Raw genomic sequence first — 19,470 nt, 5'->3', positions numbered from 1 at the left:
TCACAATATGTGCATCCACAGGATTCTCACGGACGTAAAATATCTAGTCGTGTGTGGCGATTGGATCAGATGATTTGAGATTCGCTTGAATCGGGTAATGTCATATGAAACCAAGCAAATTCAGATGCAACACTCCCCCTTACACAAAAGTACAGTCAATTATCAGTTAAAAGAAAGAAGAGGTATTATACTTTACCTGCAGGGAAATCCGAACGATAATTGATCTCAATCAATAGACTGAGAATGTCTCGTGGTCTCATTAAAAGGACGTTTTCTTATCGAGAGGTTTTCGGTAATTTTTAAGGCCCAATAAACCCAATTGGAGCCCTAGTTCGGCCCGGGAACCGTTTTCATTGTTCCCGCCGGGCGTTTAAACACACCTCCCCCACCCCCTTCCCTCTCTCTCTCTTCCTCCTCCCTCTCTCTCTCCATCTCTCTCTCTCTCTCTCTCTCTCTCTCTCTCTCTCTCTAAACTTTCAACCAAAAAAAAAAAACATAAAAAGAAATTCAGAAATTACGTACCAAAAATCTGAGGAAACCCTAATGACAGAAATGGGAATTGAATGAACTTGGAAATTTATTAATCATCATCATCATCTCTATCTGGAGTTGGTGGAGGAGAATGATTCAGACCTTGATGGAGTAGTGTGAGTGAGGAAGGGGAGGTGTGAAATTCTGCTGTTGGGTCTTCTTTAGGGTTTATGTCTTCACTCTGCTTCGCTTCTGGTTTCCGGTTTGGTGGACTCGGTTGCCATGGATTCTCATTCTCCTGGTGGGAATGCCAAGACGACCGGCAAAACTGAATCCGCTAATTTTGCCTCCTCTTGCTCGGATTCTCCCCCTGTCCAAGTAATTTTTTCCCCTTTGGGTTGTGGGATTACATGTTCATCATTTCCTTAACCTTCTCTCGTTTCTGAGCTGTTTTATGGGTTGATTAATCGAGCATTGCTTCCTTTTGTTTTTTGATGATTTCATAGTCACTAAGCTGTCAGTTGTCGGGTCAAATGTGGGCAAAATTCTGTCCGTCTTGCTCTTTCCGTGCTTTGCTAAGTTGAATTCTGTGCCAATGCTGTGTACCTACATGATTCATTCATTGTTGGGTTCGTTTTTTCGCCTTAATTTTGGGTTGAATCTCTGTAATTGGGCAGTTGGATTGAGCTCAACTGCAAAATACAACGAGTTTTATTTTTTCCCTGAAGTTAATGCTGTCAGTTCTTGTAAGTCCAAATTGAGAGCAGGGCATTCACAAGATGTCAAAGATCTTAAGCCGACCAGTTTGCATGAACTTCAGTACTTTAATCTTATTAGCTGCGAATTGTATAGTTTTCATTGTGTTCTGATTTACTGCAGGAGTCCCCCTACTCCAATTTTCTAAACAATCTATCTCCACTTGAGCTCAAGAAGGCTGCAGCTGTGCCTCAGGGTTTCATCGGAATCAATTCTCCCCCTCTTGTATTTACTTCCCCGAGGATAACCTTACCGCGTGATGCACATATATTGAAAAGGTTCAGAGCGATTTCTTTTGTTAAACAATTATTTTCTCGATGAGTTTTCATGGTTGGTTTTGCTAGAATCATTTCTCTGACTTTGTATCTTGTCAGGCCTCAGGTCCTTCAGTTATCAACTGAAGAGTCACCCCAACATAATGTGCGTGCAAAATCTCCTCAAGACAAGAAATCTGAACCTGTTTTAGTCACCGATAATGATGAGGATTTTGTTGTAAAGGATTTCGCAGAGGCTCAGCCTTCTAATTCCCCAATTTGCGTTGATGGGTTCTTGGTAGATCCCTTCATGGTGGATTGTGCAAATTCCACATGTTCGGTTGATGCCCATGGGAAGGAGGTAGACTCTGGTTCCCCAAGTGACATCACACCCTTGCAGTTCATTACCTCGGATCATGAGCAGAACCACGATGCAGATGAACATATAGGAAATGCATTGGACAGCGGTGCACCTCTGGAGAAGTCAAAATATGTTATGAAGAAAATGGAGATTAAAGAAAAGTTGCATGATGGAGAGCGCTCTCCTAATCTCAGCTCCAATGTCATATCTGATGTATCCGTTGACCAGATTTTGCAAATACAACAATGCCAAGATTTGACTACTCGGGTGACTTGACATTTTTAGCCTCGTGGATTAAATAAGCCTTACTTTAATTTTTTTCTCTTACTGTAGAAGAGCGGTCTGCAGTTTGCACTCTTTCTCTATATTGATCAGGATACTAAAATGCAGGGTGCAGGAGGTAGCAATGAGGACAAATTTGACAATGCTACAAATTCAATTTCTGAATCATTTTCCACAACTCATGCATATCAAGATTGTGACAACAATGCAGGGGCTTCTGCATCTTACTTTGCAAGTACACATAATTCTGAGGTTTGTTCTTTCAGAGTTTTCCTATAGCTCTGATTGCTTAATTATGGTCAAAATAATATGTCAAGACCTTTTCATATCCATGCCTTTTTAAAAAAAAAAAAAAATTTTGAATCAGGAATACATCATACTGGCATTTCTTTCTACCTTGACATTAACGTGCAAGATAAATGGTTTGCATTCAAAGTGTACCTATTCATTCCATATTCAAGTGAGTTGTGCTGGTAATATAATGTCACAACCCACAAGCTTTTCTGGATATGTGAGTCACTGGAAATATTAATGCAGATCATCCCAACACAGCGTGGCCTGCTTAGACGTTGTCTATTTGATGAAGCACGCCCAGATATATCTTCAACAAGAAGTGGTTCATATTCAAGTAATATAATGAGCTCAGTCTTGTCAGCTACTTCTGCAAAACTGGAGGGACTGAATTTAACCCGGGCAAACTCGAGTGCAGTTTCCATCAAAAACAAAGTACAAGAGCTATCCAAACCCATTGATGCTAATGTTCCTCCTCGTACCGGTGCAAATTTTCCATTAATAGCTTCACGTCCACTGGGCATTGGCCTGCATTTGAATAGTGTTGTTAGTGGTAAAAAGATTGGTCATATTGCAACCTCAAGTGCAGAACCCACAGTTCATCATTTGATCATCCAAGGAACTAAGTCAACTCTTTTTGAAACATGTCATGTGTTGGATAGCACAAAAAGCTGTTTACGTGTTGAGACAGTTCAATCTAGTAATGAAGGAAGTAAAGATGACTCCGATGCTTCAATCATTCATTCAACCCCTACTTCTGAGTCTCCCCACGATAGTGGAGGTCAAAATCCGTTGATGCCATTGGAGCACTCTGCTGATACATCTGCTAAGAGGAAGCTCAGCTCAGAACATGCCGAGAGTCAAGATCCAAACGATCAAATGAGCCCTATGAAGAGAAGGCAAGTTGTTCCCTATATTTTTCATATTTTGGTTTCACTCTCTAAAGTGGATTTGACTAGCCCAAAGCTACTTGTTATTGTGCTTTCTAGGAAGAAAGAATCAGTCACCTCTACTAGTGATGGTTGCAAACGCTGCAATTGTAGGAAATCCAAATGCTTAAAACTGTAAGTTGGTCTACGGCTCACTTCTGTTTATATTAAAATCATACATTGTGCTAATAACCTTTTGTCTGTATAACTTCGCAGGTATTGTGAATGCTTTGCTGCAGGACTATACTGTTCTGAACCCTGTGCATGCCAAGGGTGCTTCAACAGACCTGAATATCAGGATAAAGTTAATTATACACGGAAACAAATTGAATCCCGCAATCCATCCGCATTTGCTCCAAAGATAGTAGAAAGTGCTAACCAGTTTCTAGAAAATGATGTGGTAGAATCTCCCTGTATTATTGTGGCTTTTACTAAGGTACTTACAGCTTCAGCTATTGTTATCCAGTAGCTCACAGCTACATTTATTATCCACAGGAAAGAGAAAACAAGCCGACACTTCCTTTGGCTAGACACAAGAGAGGGTGTAACTGCAAAAAGTCCATGTGTCTCAAAAAATATTGTGAATGCTTTCAGGTTTCATGATTCTCAACCACTCAATGCATTTTTCTTTTAATTCTTAAAAGTTATCCTGATCTAATTATCTCTATAACATTTTGAAAGGCAAATGTTGGATGCTCGGATAACTGTCGATGTGAGGGATGTAAAAATGTCTATGGAACCAAGCAAGGTTAGAATATCTGCCAAGAACTTAACATATGCAGCATCACTCCTCTCATAAACTGTGAAATGTCATGATCTCAAATGAATTCTAAGGCCAATTTCCTGTCCAGGGTATAAAAAGTTTTGCCTCAATGACTATATGGTTTATGGTCTTCAAATTTTGTGGCAATTGTAACATATTTGGAAGCAAATATAGAAAGCTCCTAGTTATGCATAAAAGTTTCAGCTTATCGAAGATTAATTGCTCGAGTAGCTATTATCTTCAGGTCATTTATTTCAATGAGATTTGTGGTTGTCTCCTATAGTTCTCAATAGCCACTTAGCGGTTGATTTTGGTTTTAGTAGAATGTAAGGGTTTTTAATCTAAGATTTACGGTGATTTTGGATGGATGAGGAGCTTTTGAATGTAACTTAACGAATGAAGCTAAAGCTGGAAGTGGAAGCTTTTTCATAATATCAGCTGAACTGAGCCCAAAGCTCGAAAAAGTTTTAATTCAGCTTCGGCTGAGTTTCAAAGCTGACTGTAGTTGGGTGATCTCAGTTATAGATTTGATATTTCGAGATTGTTCTCTTATGAGGTTTCTAGGAAAAAAATAATAAGACTTAAGAATGTTCTGTAGTGTTTATTACATAGTGGAGGAAATCAGTGTTTATTGTTCTCACCATTCTAGAGTGTCGTTTTTTAGGTTATGGTTTGAGTAAACCACTGCTAAGCAATAGAGTCAGTGATGGAATATCCGGAGAGGAGAAATTTGAGGTACTTGCAGCTGACGATGGTTCATTCCTCATGGATCTTCACAATCCTCATAGTCTCACACCCATGACCCCTGCATTTGAATTTTCAGAGTAAGAATCTTTTTCCTGATGCCTCCATCTATGTTATGGACACTAGTATTTGATTAATGACTCATTGTTTCCCCGTTTCTTTTCAGCCATGGGAAAGGTCCTCCCAAATCCCGGCTCCCTCTCCCAAAGATCCTATCCTCACCTGGTTCAGATATTACTACCTTATTATCTGTGGAGTCAAAACATTCGGGAGATGCTGATAGCAGTATCATGCAAATCAGTAGTGCAGGAACACTGGAGTCAGGGATGAACAACTGTATTACGGAACGTAGCTGTAGGGAAATGGTAGATGGGTTTTCTCCAAGACGCGATTCCCTCCTAAATCTATCCCACCTGACACCTCGCCTAGCTCATCCGGTGGTGACCAGTTCCTCCTCTTCATCTTCATCTTCATCTAAAGCAAGGAATTCTATTTCTACACGGGGTTCACGAATTGTACTGGTCTCTAAGAGTGGCCAAGAACCCTCGTCATCTCGTACTTCCCTCCAAGGACGTATTTCTCCTATAACCCCAATTACTGACGTGCTCCTTAATAATAAATCTGGCAAAGATCTAAACTCTAGCACAAGACACTCTGGAGTTTCAGAAGATGATACACCAGAAATACTGAAGGAAGCTTCAACGCCTACGAAGTCGATTAATGTGAGTTCTCCTAATAGGAAACGCGTTTCTCCTCCTCACAGTTGGGCAAGATCAAGCTCTTCAGTGTGTTTGAAAAGTGGGCGCAAGTTTATACTAAAGGCTGTGCCCTCTTTCCCACCCCTCACCCCTTGCATTGACCGTGGAGGCAGCAAAAATTCAAATATTACCGACATTCAAGATGATAGTAGAGACAAGTGATCCGGAAAAAAACCAGGGCACTAGGTGAGCTTTTGTGAATATATTCTTTTTCTCTCGGTATCACTTCTAAGATTTATTTTTTGGTCATGACTGCAGGATATTCTTTGTGATATAGATGACGTTACATTTGCTGGAACCGTGAACCAAGAGGATATCTTCTAGCCATAGCTACTGGGTCAACTCGAATACTTTGCCCAGGTTCAGACATCAAGACTTTTGATATCTCCTCTTCGTGAATAAATCAGTGTGATCCCTTGATTGAAAGCAAGGAGGCCCATATGATTGGAAAATGAAAATTGTCTTATGCCAATACTTGAATATGGGGTGATCCAGCCCGGACTGTAAAGATTAGGATAGTCAGCGAGGGTTACCTCAGCCTACAGCTATCCCAGCAATAACTCGATCATGGATGGTATCGAGGGTAGTTTCACTCTTTAGGCTTTTGGTTTAGATTGTCCTAATGAGTTTGGCATTGAGACATTTCTCTTTTTACATGACAGGAATAAGGTGCCCGATTTGAACCGGTCGTGCACTGATTGGGTGAGGATGTGCTGCTCGGAGTATTGCCGGTATTCGTTTATGTTCTCTCCGCGTCATCACAATATCCTCTCCGTTCATTTCTTTTCAACGGGTTTTCCTCATCGTGTCCCGTTGTATACCTACCAACTTCGCCCTCTCGGGGTTTCATACTTCCTTCCCTATAGACTAGTAATGAGATCTTTCTTTGAACTTGAAAGAAGAGGAATCGTATACAAATTTATCTGAATTTCACATGGCTCCGTTCCCAGTCCTTGCGCTGAAAAGATTACTTATTCTCCGTGCTCGATTTTATCTTGGTTAGCGCACTTGATCGTGACTTCTTTTTTGAAAAATAATTTTATGAAGAAAATTCATGATAAAATTTTCATCAAAAATCGAGAGATGATGAGCAAGTGAGCTATCTTGTCTTGCATTCCACGCAATCAAAATTGCTGCATCTATCTTAGCCGTATGCATGGCATGTCACTGTAGATTGGCGCGGGAAATTTTTGAATTCATATCATCAGTGGGCCGGAGTATGGCATTTTGTGGGCCTGTTGGGCTGAGCCTTCTAGACGAACTTCACAAAGTCGAGTAGCTGGTGGGTCGGATTTCATCACCTCCGCCAATTTCGCTCCGTCAAGAATATTCCTCGATCAGTATCGAATCTGTAATCTATTCGATCGAGATTTCTGTGAGCGCATATCTATATCCATTGAATATCAGATGTCTTTTGGACCTTGAGCTTCTTGGGTCGGATGCCGGATGCCCATCCAATACATTAGGATAAAATCGCCTATCATATCAAATTTGGGATTTGGAAATTTTGGATTGAGGTCTGGCAAGGTGACAACCCGACATTGGAGGATCGATAAGATTATATGGAAGGATTTGATCCTAAAATGTGTATTTGGACCTCTCAATCGAGAATTAGTTTGCATCATACTATTTACATCAAATGTGTGTTCACATTATTGATGATTTGAAGCTTTTCCTTTAAATAAGATTTTGAGTTTTTATTATTTAATAGGTAAACTTGAGTAAAACGGTAAAACCAGATAGGGTCAGTCCAAGGGCAAGGCTACTACAGCCGCGCCTTAGGCCCCACAATTCATTGCCATTAAATTAATAATATTATGATTATAATAATTACTGTAGTACTACGTACTTAATAAAATTAACTTCCAAATATTAACTTTCCTAAGTTAATTCATAACAATTTCTCCGTCATTTTTTCAATTAATCCGCTGCGCTCTACTCAATTGTCCGCAGTCTCGATTTTTCTCTATAAATAGCTTCAGTTTATTTTTCACTCCCGATTTCCTATTTTCCCTCTTTGCCTACTATCATCTTTATTTTTTATTCGCACCATAATGGTCAATTTTTACTCTCCCTGTCAACGACCCTCTTTAATTCTCATTTTATTCACGACATTCAACTTCAATTTACCTAGAAAATAAGTACTTTTTAAAGATCATTTTGACTCTTATTTTGTTGATTATTACAAGTAATAAATAAAGTAAAATCATTTCATTTTTTGTTGACAAATTTTCGAGGAATAAAATTACCTTGTAGCACTCACATAAAGTGAATTTCTTTTGCAATTAAGTGAATCAACTTTTATAATCATAGTTGCGTTGTTTGATTGATTTTTTATTCTCTTTATATATATATATATGATATGTTCTGTGTTGCATAAGAATTTTAGTATTTCATTTAGAATTAACGGGTAATTTTGCATCTCAAAAATATAAAAAAAAATAATTCTGTTAAATAATTTAAAAAGCTCATATAAAATTTTTGGCCAACATTATTCTTGGGCCCCTTCTAAAATTCGAATTAGTCTGGGTGCGTTGAGTTTTAAATATTAGGTGGTGCAGACTGAAAAATGGATTAGCACTAAATATTTCTTTCATAGTGTGGAGTCATAGGTTCTCAACCTCACATTAATGGAGCTAAACATGTTAAGCATGGTACTCCTTGTGTCAAATTAATGTCACACTCGGTATCTATCGATGCATATGATCGTTCCACATCCACTGATACGTTATATGCCCGACGCATAGAGAGGTGTTTAGCATCCAAGGTCAGCTGACGGACGATGATCAAGACAATGTTTTTCTGCAGCACTATTGTAATATCGTTTATCAGCCGTATTGCATTCCGAGCACTCGATAATAACCGTCTACTCCTAGATATAAGACATATATCATATGCGTACTATATATATACTCGATTATGCTTCAAAAGACGATTAAGATGATTCCATATATAATAGAGTCCACCCTCCTTACTATTAATCAAGTAATGTGATTTTGCTTATAACTGCTGAACAGCACACAGATCAGCTATCCGCCACCGGATCTAGGCTGGCGATACCGTTTTCCCGCGCAACCTCCAAGCGCCGCTACGGTTTTCATCACCCTTGGCTTTCAATTTCACGGTTTCCTCAGGCTCAGAAGCCTCACATCATCCAAGACGGGCCCGCACAGGGACGAGAAGTCGTCGCTCCTCATGGTGTAGAACGTGCTGTAGAACATGATCCGGGTCCTGGTGGATGCCGCCACGAACCGTAGGATGGCCCTCTTGAACCCACCCTTGCCCTTGGACTCGTAGGGCACCTTGATCGTGTCCCTCCCGGCGAATGCCTCGACCACCATGGACCCCTCACAGGAGTTGCTGGCATCTCCCACTGCGAATGATAGGATGTATGTCTTTCCCGGGATTGTTCGGGCAACCTGGGCAATGGCGCTCTCCTTCCCTGCCACGAGCTCTATGGCTCGCGTTCCCTGGGGCACGGAGAAATGGCCCGAGTCAATGTACTTGACGGCCTTGAGGGATTCAACCATCCAACCGGGCAGCGGTGAGTGATCGTCCTCGATGTTCGGAGGGATTAGGACTCCCCAAGATGTGTTTGGGAAGATGTAGGGGCCTTCTTCAAAATCCCCATTCTTCAACAGATTTCCTTTCACAATAAAGAGGCCACAATTCAATCAGAATGAACATTTACATAATTTTTAAGAATAAGTACACAATTGGTTTTATGAGCTGTAATATATATATATATATATATATATATATATTCACATATAAAATATTCAAACATTTTTTGAAATTTGAATTGAATTAGGCCATTTGTCACAGCTCCAAGCATTAAATGCGATGCAACCTAACAATCTGTACACTGCATGAATATGCATGCTCATTAACTAAGTAGAGGTCCTATGATTTTGCCTATATGTAGAGATGTCAGCGTAGATTGATGTACGGGCCGATGTTTTCAGTTTATTGATTGATACTAATATTCGTCCGTGTCTTAACCTGATCACGAGAAATTATGGGTTCGTTTGATTTCATGATGTAATTTTAGAATTATGATTTTGATTTTAACTCTATCCATTACATAATAAAAACACACGTTTTCCAAGTCAAATATATAATACCATCTCATTTGTCTTTATCCACGATCAAAATCAAAATCAAAATCAAACTTAGTTTAACTCTGAAACCAAACGTCCCTTATATTTTTTCCTTTAAAATAGATTAGAATTTTTTTTTAAAAAAAATCAGATTATATGTTATAAATGGTGGATAACAATTTTTCCCTGTAGGATTGAAGAACTTACTATTAGTTGCTCTAGGGGGATAGAGAGCTCTGATGGCGACCGAGTCAATGAGAGGTCCGCACGCCGGATCCTCCTCGACCCCGGGGTTATGTATCAAAATCTCGACCTCGCCGTACTCAGCCTGGAAGGCCCACGCATACGAGTCCCACCCGTTGCTGCTGTACAGGGTCTGCATCGGTAGGACCCCCCAGTCCGGTGCGACCGATATGTTGAGCCTCTCCTCCTGGGCGCAGGTGCGGGCGGCGCTGAATGTGATGGAGTAGTACATGCCCTTCACGACCTTCAGCCTTTGCTTGATCGAGGCCTCGTTCCCAAGCCTGACCGCGAACGCTCCCTCGGGGACCACCAGGAGCATGTCCCCCTGCTTCTGTCCGGACTTTATGTACTCCACATAGCCCGAAATTTCCCATCTCGGGATCGCATATTTCCCCGTCACGACAGTGCCCTTCATCTCCGTCGCCTTCGGTCCATACTCGAAGTTGCCATTGGGCAATAAACCTGCAAGATGTGAGGCAACACATGACTTTGGAGTTGAACACTATTGTCAAGGGTGAAGAGGTAAATGTCCTCAGCCAAATCTGAGAGCAAATGTGGGCTCATACGGATAAATTTTCGATGAGACTATGAATATTCCCAACGTATTAATTGAAACTAATCTCGTAAAAATGAGGAATTCTTATATTTGTCAAATCCTTTTGGAAGAATGCTCAAGAAAAAGGCAAAAGGTTAGTTTCCTTCCCTTTCCTAGTAACTAGGATCGGCCTGTTTTGGCCATACAACAATTTTGGGAGCTTACAATTATTGAAGAAGGGAAAGCCGAAAAATCCGCTCACACTATGTTACGTATTTTCATTTTCTCGGTATACGACAGTCGTTAATACTGTTCAGAAACTGACCGATTAATCCCAATATCTTATATTTGCACGCTATATAAGTCGAGTGTGTGAGTACCGTCGATGAAGGCCGAGGCAGGGCGGCAGACAACAACGGTGCAGACCAACACCGCCACCAAAACTAAGACGGCCCCTCTCATCTTCGAGACCTCAATGCAGCTCAGAGGGAGAATAGTTGTTGCAAGAGAATTGGTAATGAATGGAAAGAGAGACAGAGTTGAATAGGGCAAGAGAACATGGGGGCAATGGGCTTATATGCATGTGGCATTAGGAAGTTGCCCTCAGATTTGGAGGTATTCACAGTTCTGACACTCACTTTCACAGTTCTGACACTCACTTCCTGCAACTTCACGTGGGAATATTATTATTATTATTATTATTATTATATTTTTGAATTATATAGATTTGCGATTTTGAGTTAATAATTTAATGGCGGCGAAATCTGGTTGCCTACTGGTTGAGGTTGAAGACAAAGATGAAGGGGGAAGTTTATATTGAATGTCACATGGCTGCCTCCAACTGGGGCTGTTCCAAGGGAACACATACATTAGAGGGACTAAATTATTTGAATCTTGTTCAGAGGGCTTACTTGTCATTCTAGTATATTTTTGGTAATAAGGAAGTCTCGTAAGTCATAAATCTAACAATGAGGTAGAAAAATGAATAGTAAACATGCATGAGCTCTCACCATTGGAAATCAGATCTGAAACCTAGAGGTTTCAAAGAAGACACGTCACGACACTGCATCCTAATTCGCTGTACTTACTCATTTATACTCAATTAAAACATCACGCACGTTACTAAGAAAATATGATGGTGCGTCTGGATTCAGAGTTAAAATAATTTTGATTTTGATTGTAGAAAATGACAAATGAGATGTGATTATAAATTTGACTTGGAAAACGTATATTTTTGTTGTGTAGTGTGTTGAGTTAAAGTTAAAGTTAAAATTTTTTGTTCCTGAATTCAAACAGGGCTTGAGATTTCACGCTAGCTAACTCAATTAAGAATCGAGAAAGGGATATGGTGCAAGGATATACCCACACGCAATAGTCTAGAACTAGAAAGTTTAGGTTTTGATTGTTAATTGTTGAGATTCTCGTATTCCTTAATTCTCATTCTCTTGTTCTTTCATTAGGTCATGAACCACCTCGGTGTATTTGATTATGCAAATATATTATTTCTGATCGAGTGCTTGTTTAGCTCAGTGCATGTTTATATATTATTTGGTGAAGCTCCCCTTATCTTCAACTCCTCAGTCTCTATTCCAAAGCATCACTGTATATGATCAAGATTATGATCTATCATACTCGTTTTTAAGAATTTTTTATTTGAAAACACAAACCACTTAGTCACGTTAATGAAGGGTTATGATCCTCTTTTAGGTGTCTTAAGAGGTTCAAATCAAATAGCTTATTGAAATTACAAATGGAAATAAGTGATTATTCTCTTGAGAAAGAAAAATTCATTAATTGGTAAAATGACCCAAAAGCCCTCAATAATTTGGTGGAGCAGAGCACATGAGCTTGATGATGTTGATGTTGATTGGTGCCCTCTTAAAGAGATTATCAATATATCTATGTTTCAAGGGGATGAATTTGGCTATTTGATTATCGCGGAAACATGTTTATAATAAAAAAGAGAGCGTAGCACAGTGATACATGACCTCGCCTGTTGACATAGAGATTACATGTTCGATACTTAGTGCAACTGTCTGTGCCCTTTCATTAATTATTTAAGATTTCTTTTAGCACAGTGGTACATGACATCGCCTGTTGATATAGAGATTACATGTTCGATACTTAGTGCAACTGTCTGTGCCCTTTCATTAATTATTTAAGATTTCTTTTTTATTGTGTTCGATTTTGAGCTTTTTTGTAAGTGAAAAAAATATGTTTATTATAATTATAATTATATTTCAATTTTTTAGAAGCTGAAGGCAAATTAGGAAACATAATTCACTTGGAAGCAATCCTTGCTGTGAATAAGATAACATATATAAACAATAGTTTTTTTTTTATCCTTTTATTTTTCATCATAGTTGCAAGACATTTGGTTTCATAGAATGTTCAGACAATCCAATATATGGAGTATGCTCTTATATGATTTTATAGTGATCCGAATTTGCATCTTTAATAAGAGAGTTGCTTCTTTCTTACCAGGCTAATCCAATTGGGTTCACATTTAATGTTTCTAAAAAGCTATTTAAAAAAAAATTAGAAGGATGATTTGCAGCTCCATGTGGGAAGATTGTGGAGGGAATAATGGTGCTTATCCTCCAAATTTCCGGTTCTCATCCTCTTCTTTTGATTAATTTAATAAGTAAATACGATGAAGGAACCGACATTGTATTGTATTTTATGCGGTGATTCGTGTCACATAGATATGTATAGATGTATGTATTATTATATACGCACAAGTCGTTGATAAAGACAATTGTACACATGAATAAATTTCACAATCTCAACTGCCAGATTCTTTTATAAGCTTATTATTTAAGAGTAAATGATCGATATATCTGGCCAGAAGGTACAAAAGCTATATATATATATATATATATATATATGAATATATATTATCCTATTTATGTCAATTTTAGCTTCCAGCACTTGTCCTAGTAAAGTCACTTATCATAAGTCGGATCATATCGCTTAGTTCGCATCGTCATCCATCCAATCTATTATATGCCTTCCTTTTTTGTCCCTTCACATGCACCTCCAAAAGTCCAAAGAGTTATTGTAATCTTGAATTTTATGGCTTGTTTGATTTTAAAATAGAATTTTAAAATTTTACTTTAATTTAATTTCACTAACAATAAAATAAAATAATTTATACAATGTCAAAATAGTGAGCCCCATTTATATCACTCTTTTTTCATAACAAAACAAAATAACTCATACAAAGTCAAAGGGTGAGCCCCATTTATATCATTCTTTTTCAAAATTAAAATTTAATTTTAAAATCCTATTTTGAAATCAAACGCAACATTATTTTTTTTCAAATTTAATTATATGATATTTATTTAACTCTAGCAAAATTCTAATTGTTTTTACTATATATACACACATATAAATTAACTTATTTATATTGTATCGTATTCGATCCCGTGTGGGCATAAAGTAACAACTTATAGAAAAACAAAAGTTGAAAATAATTACATTAACGTAAAGCAAAGAAAAAGGTGGTCCAACATCTGATACATGATGTGCCTATTAATCAGTCTAAATTAATAATTTCCTCTATTAGCTCAAAATTCAGAGACAACAAGCGTTCGGAGCAAAGACACACCGGATGCAATAACCGAGTGGCCGGGCTTGCGATCGATCGTGAAAATGAAGCGAAACAGTTCCGACCGATCAGCACGCAGAATTCGCCGCCGTATCGACGAGAGGTCGAGGTAGTCGAACGTCGTGGCTTGTCTTTTGGGCTTTCAGTTGAAAGGGAAGTGTGGGCCACTGGGCCCACACGGGTCTTACAAAGAGAAGTGGGTCAATATTAAATCTCAACCTCAAATTCAAACCTAGCAATGGCATGTGGGAAGACACGTGGCCCGTTTCTCTCTTTTTGGACCATTCACTTCCTTTGGCCCTTAGATCTAAAGCTCAATCGGCAGTCAAATGACTACTATGCCCCCCCACATTTTGTCATTATTGTTATTCAAACCCTCATATTATTGTCTCGATGCCAATGGAGGGACGTACACATTGGAGTTTTCTTACAAAATTTGATAAATAAATAAATAAATAAATCAAAGTACATTGGAATTAAGTAAAAACCATATGTGACAAATTTTAAGGTTTATTTTCTTGTCCATAGCCTAAAGAAAGAGGAGGTTAATTAATGATCAAATCTATTTATGTAAAATTATAATCGTCTAAGAATTCCCCGGTAGATAAAGAAAAATCTCTGTATGGATATTTACTTTGGATAAGAAAAAGCTCGAAAAAGATGCTTAATGAGTACGCACCATTTTTTTTTAAATAGAATTTTCGCCGTTTTCATATTTTTCACTAAAGTGATATGGGATAAAAATTCAACATTTTCACATCCTAACCGTTCTCGATTATACGTCTCGAGGTTCCCTTCGAAGAATACCAATCTCTCAAGTATGCAATGCCCACGTCGAATCTGATCTACTCGATCTGATGACCATCAAGAAAAAAAAGGAAAAAAAAAACGATGATTCCTACGTACATGCACTGATAATAAGCTATTCGATCACATATGATTCTGTCCTCATCGCATGGACTGTGCACACGTGCCATATTTAATAACGGTGTCACGTCGACCTTGGGGCTGGGCGAAGCTTATCATATCAAGAATTCACATAAGTCGTCTACATCCAAAGCACCACAAAATTTGGACCGCAGATATTGCAAGTGTAGAGACAGATGAAAGAACCTTACATGTTGATTATTTACGGGACATGTCCAAATGAAGGGGAGACGAGACGAGACGACACTTTCTTAGGTCAAGTGTCCTTTTCCCCGCTGGAATTACGCACGTTCACATCTTTACTACTATACATACGCGCGCGCACATATATATATACACACACACTATAAATTTACCTGTGCATAACACAATTTAACAAAAAACTTTATATGTGCAATTTACCTGTGCATCTGGCCAATTGTATTAATTTAAAAAGGATATGTAAATATACTTTATATAAATTAGGGATGATAGTTGATATGGAAAAAACTATATCCACAAATAACTACACTATTTTTTGCATCGCATAATCACACTAAATAGTTATGGTACTAATATGATTTTTAATTTTGAAAATCGCCATGGTACAATGTGAATGCGATTTTAGTGAAAAATCACGGATAAAAACTGCACCACATTCTTTGCATGTCCATATATATATTTTTTAGCTCATCTTCGTAAGTTCAATGGCAAACCTATTTAAAATTTTTACCCGATTTAATTAAACAAAAGTAATTTCAAGAAATAGAAATATTAAGAAAAAATTATTGGATTCCATAGTTTTAATTTATTATCAATTTTAATATAATTCATTATAATTTTTTATTTTAATTTATTAATATAATTTTCCGGTGCCGTACGGTGTAGATAATTTAAACCGCGGTGCGGATAGAGGTTTCCTAGTATGGGCGCCGTAACCGTACCACTGCCATCCCCGGTATAAAGCTCTCAGAGGTTGTGTGGGGTAATTTTATGGTCTGCACATCAAATTAATACCAGGGTGAGGCATCAATCGATCTAATTATTATATCCTGCTATTAGGATCGATTCGAATCGCCTGTTGAACTCTGCACACTCATGTGATAATTGATCTCCCGCATCTCGAATTTGTTGTCCATAACGTATGCGAGAAGACCGTAGCGGATCGTAATGGTAGGGGATGCGAATAGGTATTCGATCGATGATATATAATAAGAAGGATTCGGTAGCGAATGAAACAGCTCACGTGCAAGTGGACTCTTCCCTTATTGAATGCAAAGTGTCCTTTTGTTGAAGCTGTCATGTTAGACTGACCTCAACCAGAACATCGTGTCATGAGAGTCGCGATCACAAGTCGAATGTATCAATCGCCGTAGTCGTTCTTGATTGAGTACGGTATGGTTTTTTCATGTACAGAATGATTAGATCCTTCAAATTCCTAAAGCGTGTTCCATCGAGGGCCTGTAAGACCCCGACGGAATGCAGATTAGCATTCTCCGGTTGACAATGCCACCCGATCGGTGTCCCTCGAGAAGCCGGAAAGCTCCTCCTGACCTAACAGGAGATGATCAGATTCGGATTAGGCGTTCGATGAGGAAAGGACCCAAAGGAGACGACAGAGAGGGCGTTGACATATAATTGCTTCTACAGCCTTCTGCGATTAATGCCATGGGCTCGCTCCCTTTCCCCTGCATATGCTTTGCCTCCCAACAAAATAACAAACCTCACTCGCTCTAGATCCCGAAATTTAATCCGATGAAGATCGTTATTGGTCGATCACTATTGGTTCGGTTTGACGGGGCCTTAACAGTGAGATACACGCATCGAACAAGTGATCGATCTCATACAGTTCTTTAACACATCGTTCGGAGTTATCAACAAGAGCGTAAGAAAGGAGATGAATCCTTCTCCCCATCGAGCTGATGACCACATACAAAGTCACACACAACGTTGAACAATCACAGCAGCAGCTTCGTCTAAGAATCCAAACCGATCCAAGGAGCTGATATTTGATAAGATTCATGGTTAGTGTTTTCCGAAGAATTAGCAGACTTTTACGAGCGCCATACGAGTCAGCCGAGCTTCAATTGATCACTTGACAACGATATGTTCACCAGTCCGTAATTTCATTAGATCATCAATCAAAGGAGAGGAATCCCGGTCTTCCCAACTTCATTTATGTGAAACAAACTAACCCGGATGAGCATATTGTTAATACCAAAGTCTTCCCGGAATATTTTTGGGTACCCAGATTATTGAATCGGGCATAAGATTCCAAAGTCATTACAAAATATTGAGACTGATCCATCTCCAAGAGTTCAATTTATGACCAGCAGCAACAGCTCAAAAAGATGGTACGTCTGCTTAAGGAATTGTGCGCTGGTAAAGTGGCAAAGCTCCCAAAGCCTCCCGTTCAGCTCGCTCCTTCTTTACCTGTAGCACAGGAGAGGAGATTTCAGCAATACAGTCAACAGCTACAGCCGGGAGGCACTGACGACAAAACAAAAACTACATGGATGGGCCAGAGATGTGATAACTAAGACAGATAAACCTATAAACCGATGTTCCAGAGAATCAATCGACAAAAAAGGAGTTTGGCAGAGCACTTACAAGAGCCAGCATATCTTTAAGGTAGCCCCTAAACGGAGTTTGCATAGCCTGCAGGATGAGAAATAAAAGTAAAATGAGCTTCAACAAGAGAAGATTTTGCAGATCCCAACAAATCTGGAATACACTAAAATTGACTTCTTTTAAGACGGGCATTCCTTCAGCAACAACATTCCCAGGTTTTAACAATTATAGCACCTCTGTCCCTTCAGGCAGCAGAAAAAGCCACTCACAACTACCGACATATGAAAGTACATATTCTCAAAAGAAACATGACCAACTACGAGAGTAATGTTCAGATTTTTACTCTTTCTCTATCCTTAGCCCACTGTACAGCAATTGGACCAGAGAATGCTATTGGATAATAAGGTTGCATTGAACAGATTGAGGAAGTGCAAATTGATGTAGAATGGAACACATTAGTTTGCAAGTGCTGTGCAAAGCAACAAAATTCCCAGAAATGATATACTTATCAGCGCTCCCAAAAAGCACCATCGACTTACATCACAGAATAATTATTCAAGACCCCAAATGAATTACATAAAGCTACGGGGATCCAATGAATAGCGCTATGTAACACTAAGACACTGGTTAATGATCAAAACTATCAGTTCTAAAAGTGGCTTAGCACTACGCATCACCCAAAACGGTCAAGATTGAATAGAAGATCAGCTCCCAATCAGGCAGCAAAACTCTGAATTGCAGTTGAATGTACCTGAAGATTCTCAGGGAGGTACTCGTGCTTCATAGAGAGATCCATGGCGCGCTTGATGCGCTGGTGACGAGCATCCACTATCTCTCTGGGAAGTCTATTGAGTGCCTCTTTCACATCCAGATCATAGTATGGATCATACAAATCATCGTATCTGAGACCTGTAACATCAATCCATCAACATATAACCATCGAGAAGAATGCGAAAATGGAGTTTAAGGGAAATTTGTAGTTATGCAAAGCTAGATGGACATGTCAAATAGTTGGAACTGATTCTTGCTTCATGAAAATAATACAAAATGCATGTCTGAAGCTAAATGAAGAAATCGAGCTGAAGATTCAAACGTGCTGTTTCATCAATAATCAAATGCAGTCCGGCACGAGCTTAAAAAAATTGAATCTTGAGATAATCCATTGGTTATTCATTGCAGACCATCAGAAGATTGGATAAACCAGCACGAACAGACAATCAGACACGACACCGAGCTGAGACTAACAGATTCACAGCAGCCGTTTCGTCTAATTACATTTTGGTCAACCGAATGGATGATTCCTGAATTGACAGCTCAACCGCAAAAACTTATCTAGAATTCGATTTGCACGAGTGATACGCGAAACAGTCGGGCTCAAACAGATCAATTCATAGCCATTATTTCTTCACCAGATCATAATTCCACGAAATCAATCAAAGAACAGTGAAACAAAGCACGGATGTGAAGATGAGCTAGGGATTTTCTGACAATACCGTACTTGCGGAGGCGCCGGGAAAGGGTCTTCATGTGCAGAGCAGCGAGCCAGTTCTTCTTCGGATCGACAAACGACTTCAAGAGAGACGACATCCTCTGTTCTCTTTCCTCTTCTTCCCCCTCCTCGGACTTCGTCTTCTGCAACTTCCGTTCCTCTACTGCTGCAATGGATCTCTACCCTCCGTCTCTCTCTCTCTCTCTCTCTCTCTCTCTCTCTCTCCCTCCCTCTCTCTATACGGTTGGAGCCTAGCAGAGAATTCTGCGGGCTGACGAGAACACGTTGTTTCGGGCTCGACTGGGCCCTACGGGCCGCTGAATCCTAAAACGGGCCGACAGATGGGCCTGTCAAGTGTTCGGGTTTAAAGGGATGACCTCGCTGTTAGGCAATGTCCGTCGTTAGAT

General features: G+C 39.2%; 3 protein-coding genes across 6 annotated transcripts; 1 reads left to right on the top strand and 2 right to left on the bottom strand.

The window, feature by feature from the left end:
- The first annotated feature begins 406 nt into the window (after window positions 1-406).
- Window positions 407-6,560, top strand: LOC116187371. Of its 4 annotated transcripts, none has more exons than XM_031516031.1 (13): window positions 407-849; window positions 1,351-1,505; window positions 1,602-2,109; window positions 2,233-2,376; window positions 2,662-3,314; window positions 3,405-3,479; window positions 3,561-3,744; window positions 3,840-3,938; window positions 4,026-4,092; window positions 4,772-4,931; window positions 5,018-5,795; window positions 5,887-5,969; window positions 6,272-6,560. In XM_031516031.1, exons 1-11 carry the CDS (start codon window positions 754-756, stop codon window positions 5,769-5,771), a joined length of 2,895 nt encoding a protein of 964 aa, XP_031371891.1. In that variant the 5' UTR covers window positions 407-753; the 3' UTR covers window positions 5,772-5,795; window positions 5,887-5,969; window positions 6,272-6,560. The 4 variants fall into 4 exon arrangements, with proteins under 4 accessions (XP_031371891.1, XP_031371892.1, XP_031371888.1 ...); XM_031516032.1 differs by having other exon boundaries at window positions 5,887-6,192; XM_031516028.1 differs by having other exon boundaries at window positions 5,868-5,969.
- A 1,942-nt stretch (window positions 6,561-8,502) lies between these two features.
- LOC116187372 lies at window positions 8,503-11,043 on the bottom strand. The gene is made up of 3 exons (XM_031516033.1): window positions 10,868-11,043; window positions 9,917-10,414; window positions 8,503-9,255 (listed from the first exon to the last, which is right to left on the bottom strand). The coding sequence occupies exons 1-3, from the start codon at window positions 10,947-10,949 to the stop codon at window positions 8,729-8,731; spliced, it is 1,107 nt and encodes a 368-aa protein (XP_031371893.1). The 5' UTR covers window positions 10,950-11,043; the 3' UTR covers window positions 8,503-8,728.
- Window positions 11,044-17,110: 6,067 nt separating this feature from the next.
- LOC116187374 (cytochrome b-c1 complex subunit 7-2-like) lies at window positions 17,111-19,311 on the bottom strand. The gene is made up of 4 exons (XM_031516036.1): window positions 19,068-19,311; window positions 18,326-18,483; window positions 17,614-17,661; window positions 17,111-17,436 (listed from the first exon to the last, which is right to left on the bottom strand). The coding sequence occupies exons 1-4, from the start codon at window positions 19,159-19,161 to the stop codon at window positions 17,368-17,370; spliced, it is 369 nt and encodes a 122-aa protein (XP_031371896.1). The 5' UTR covers window positions 19,162-19,311; the 3' UTR covers window positions 17,111-17,367.
- Between the last annotated feature and the right edge of the window lie 159 nt (window positions 19,312-19,470).

The sequence above is a fragment of the Punica granatum genome, chromosome 8 (assembly GCF_007655135.1).
Source record: "Punica granatum isolate Tunisia-2019 chromosome 8, ASM765513v2, whole genome shotgun sequence".
In the NCBI taxonomy this organism is placed as follows: Eukaryota; Viridiplantae; Streptophyta; class Magnoliopsida; order Myrtales; family Lythraceae; genus Punica; species Punica granatum.
Note: the sequence above shows the minus strand (reverse complement) of the source record. Positions and strands in the feature narration are given on the sequence as shown.

Bases quoted from the DNA above. Each gene is read 5' to 3' on its own strand.
- LOC116187371 (XM_031516031.1), top strand. From the start codon at position 754: ATGGATTCTCATTCTCCTGGTGGGAATGCCAAGACGACCGGCAAAACT. The intron at 1,506-1,601 runs GTTCAGAGCGAT...GTATCTTGTCAG, and splicing joins GATGCACATATATTGAAAAG to GCCTCAGGTCCTTCAGTTAT. The intron at 4,932-5,017 runs GTAAGAATCTTT...GTTTCTTTTCAG, and splicing joins CCTGCATTTGAATTTTCAGA to CCATGGGAAAGGTCCTCCCA.
- LOC116187372 (XM_031516033.1), bottom strand. From the start codon at position 10,949: ATGAGAGGGGCCGTCTTAGTTTTGGTGGCGGTGTTGGTCTGCACCGTT. The intron at 10,415-10,867 runs GTACTCACACAC...CACATCTTGCAG, and splicing joins TGCCTCGGCCTTCATCGACG to GTTTATTGCCCAATGGCAAC. The intron at 9,256-9,916 runs GTAAGTTCTTCA...TTATTGTGAAAG, and splicing joins TCCCCCTAGAGCAACTAATA to GAAATCTGTTGAAGAATGGG.
- LOC116187374 (XM_031516036.1), bottom strand. From the start codon at position 19,161: ATGTCGTCTCTCTTGAAGTCGTTTGTCGATCCGAAGAAGAACTGGCTC. The intron at 18,484-19,067 runs GTATTGTCAGAA...TTGATGTTACAG, and splicing joins CCGGCGCCTCCGCAAGTACG to GTCTCAGATACGATGATTTG. The intron at 17,662-18,325 runs GTACATTCAACT...CTCATCCTGCAG, and splicing joins ACCTCCCTGAGAATCTTCAG to GCTATGCAAACTCCGTTTAG.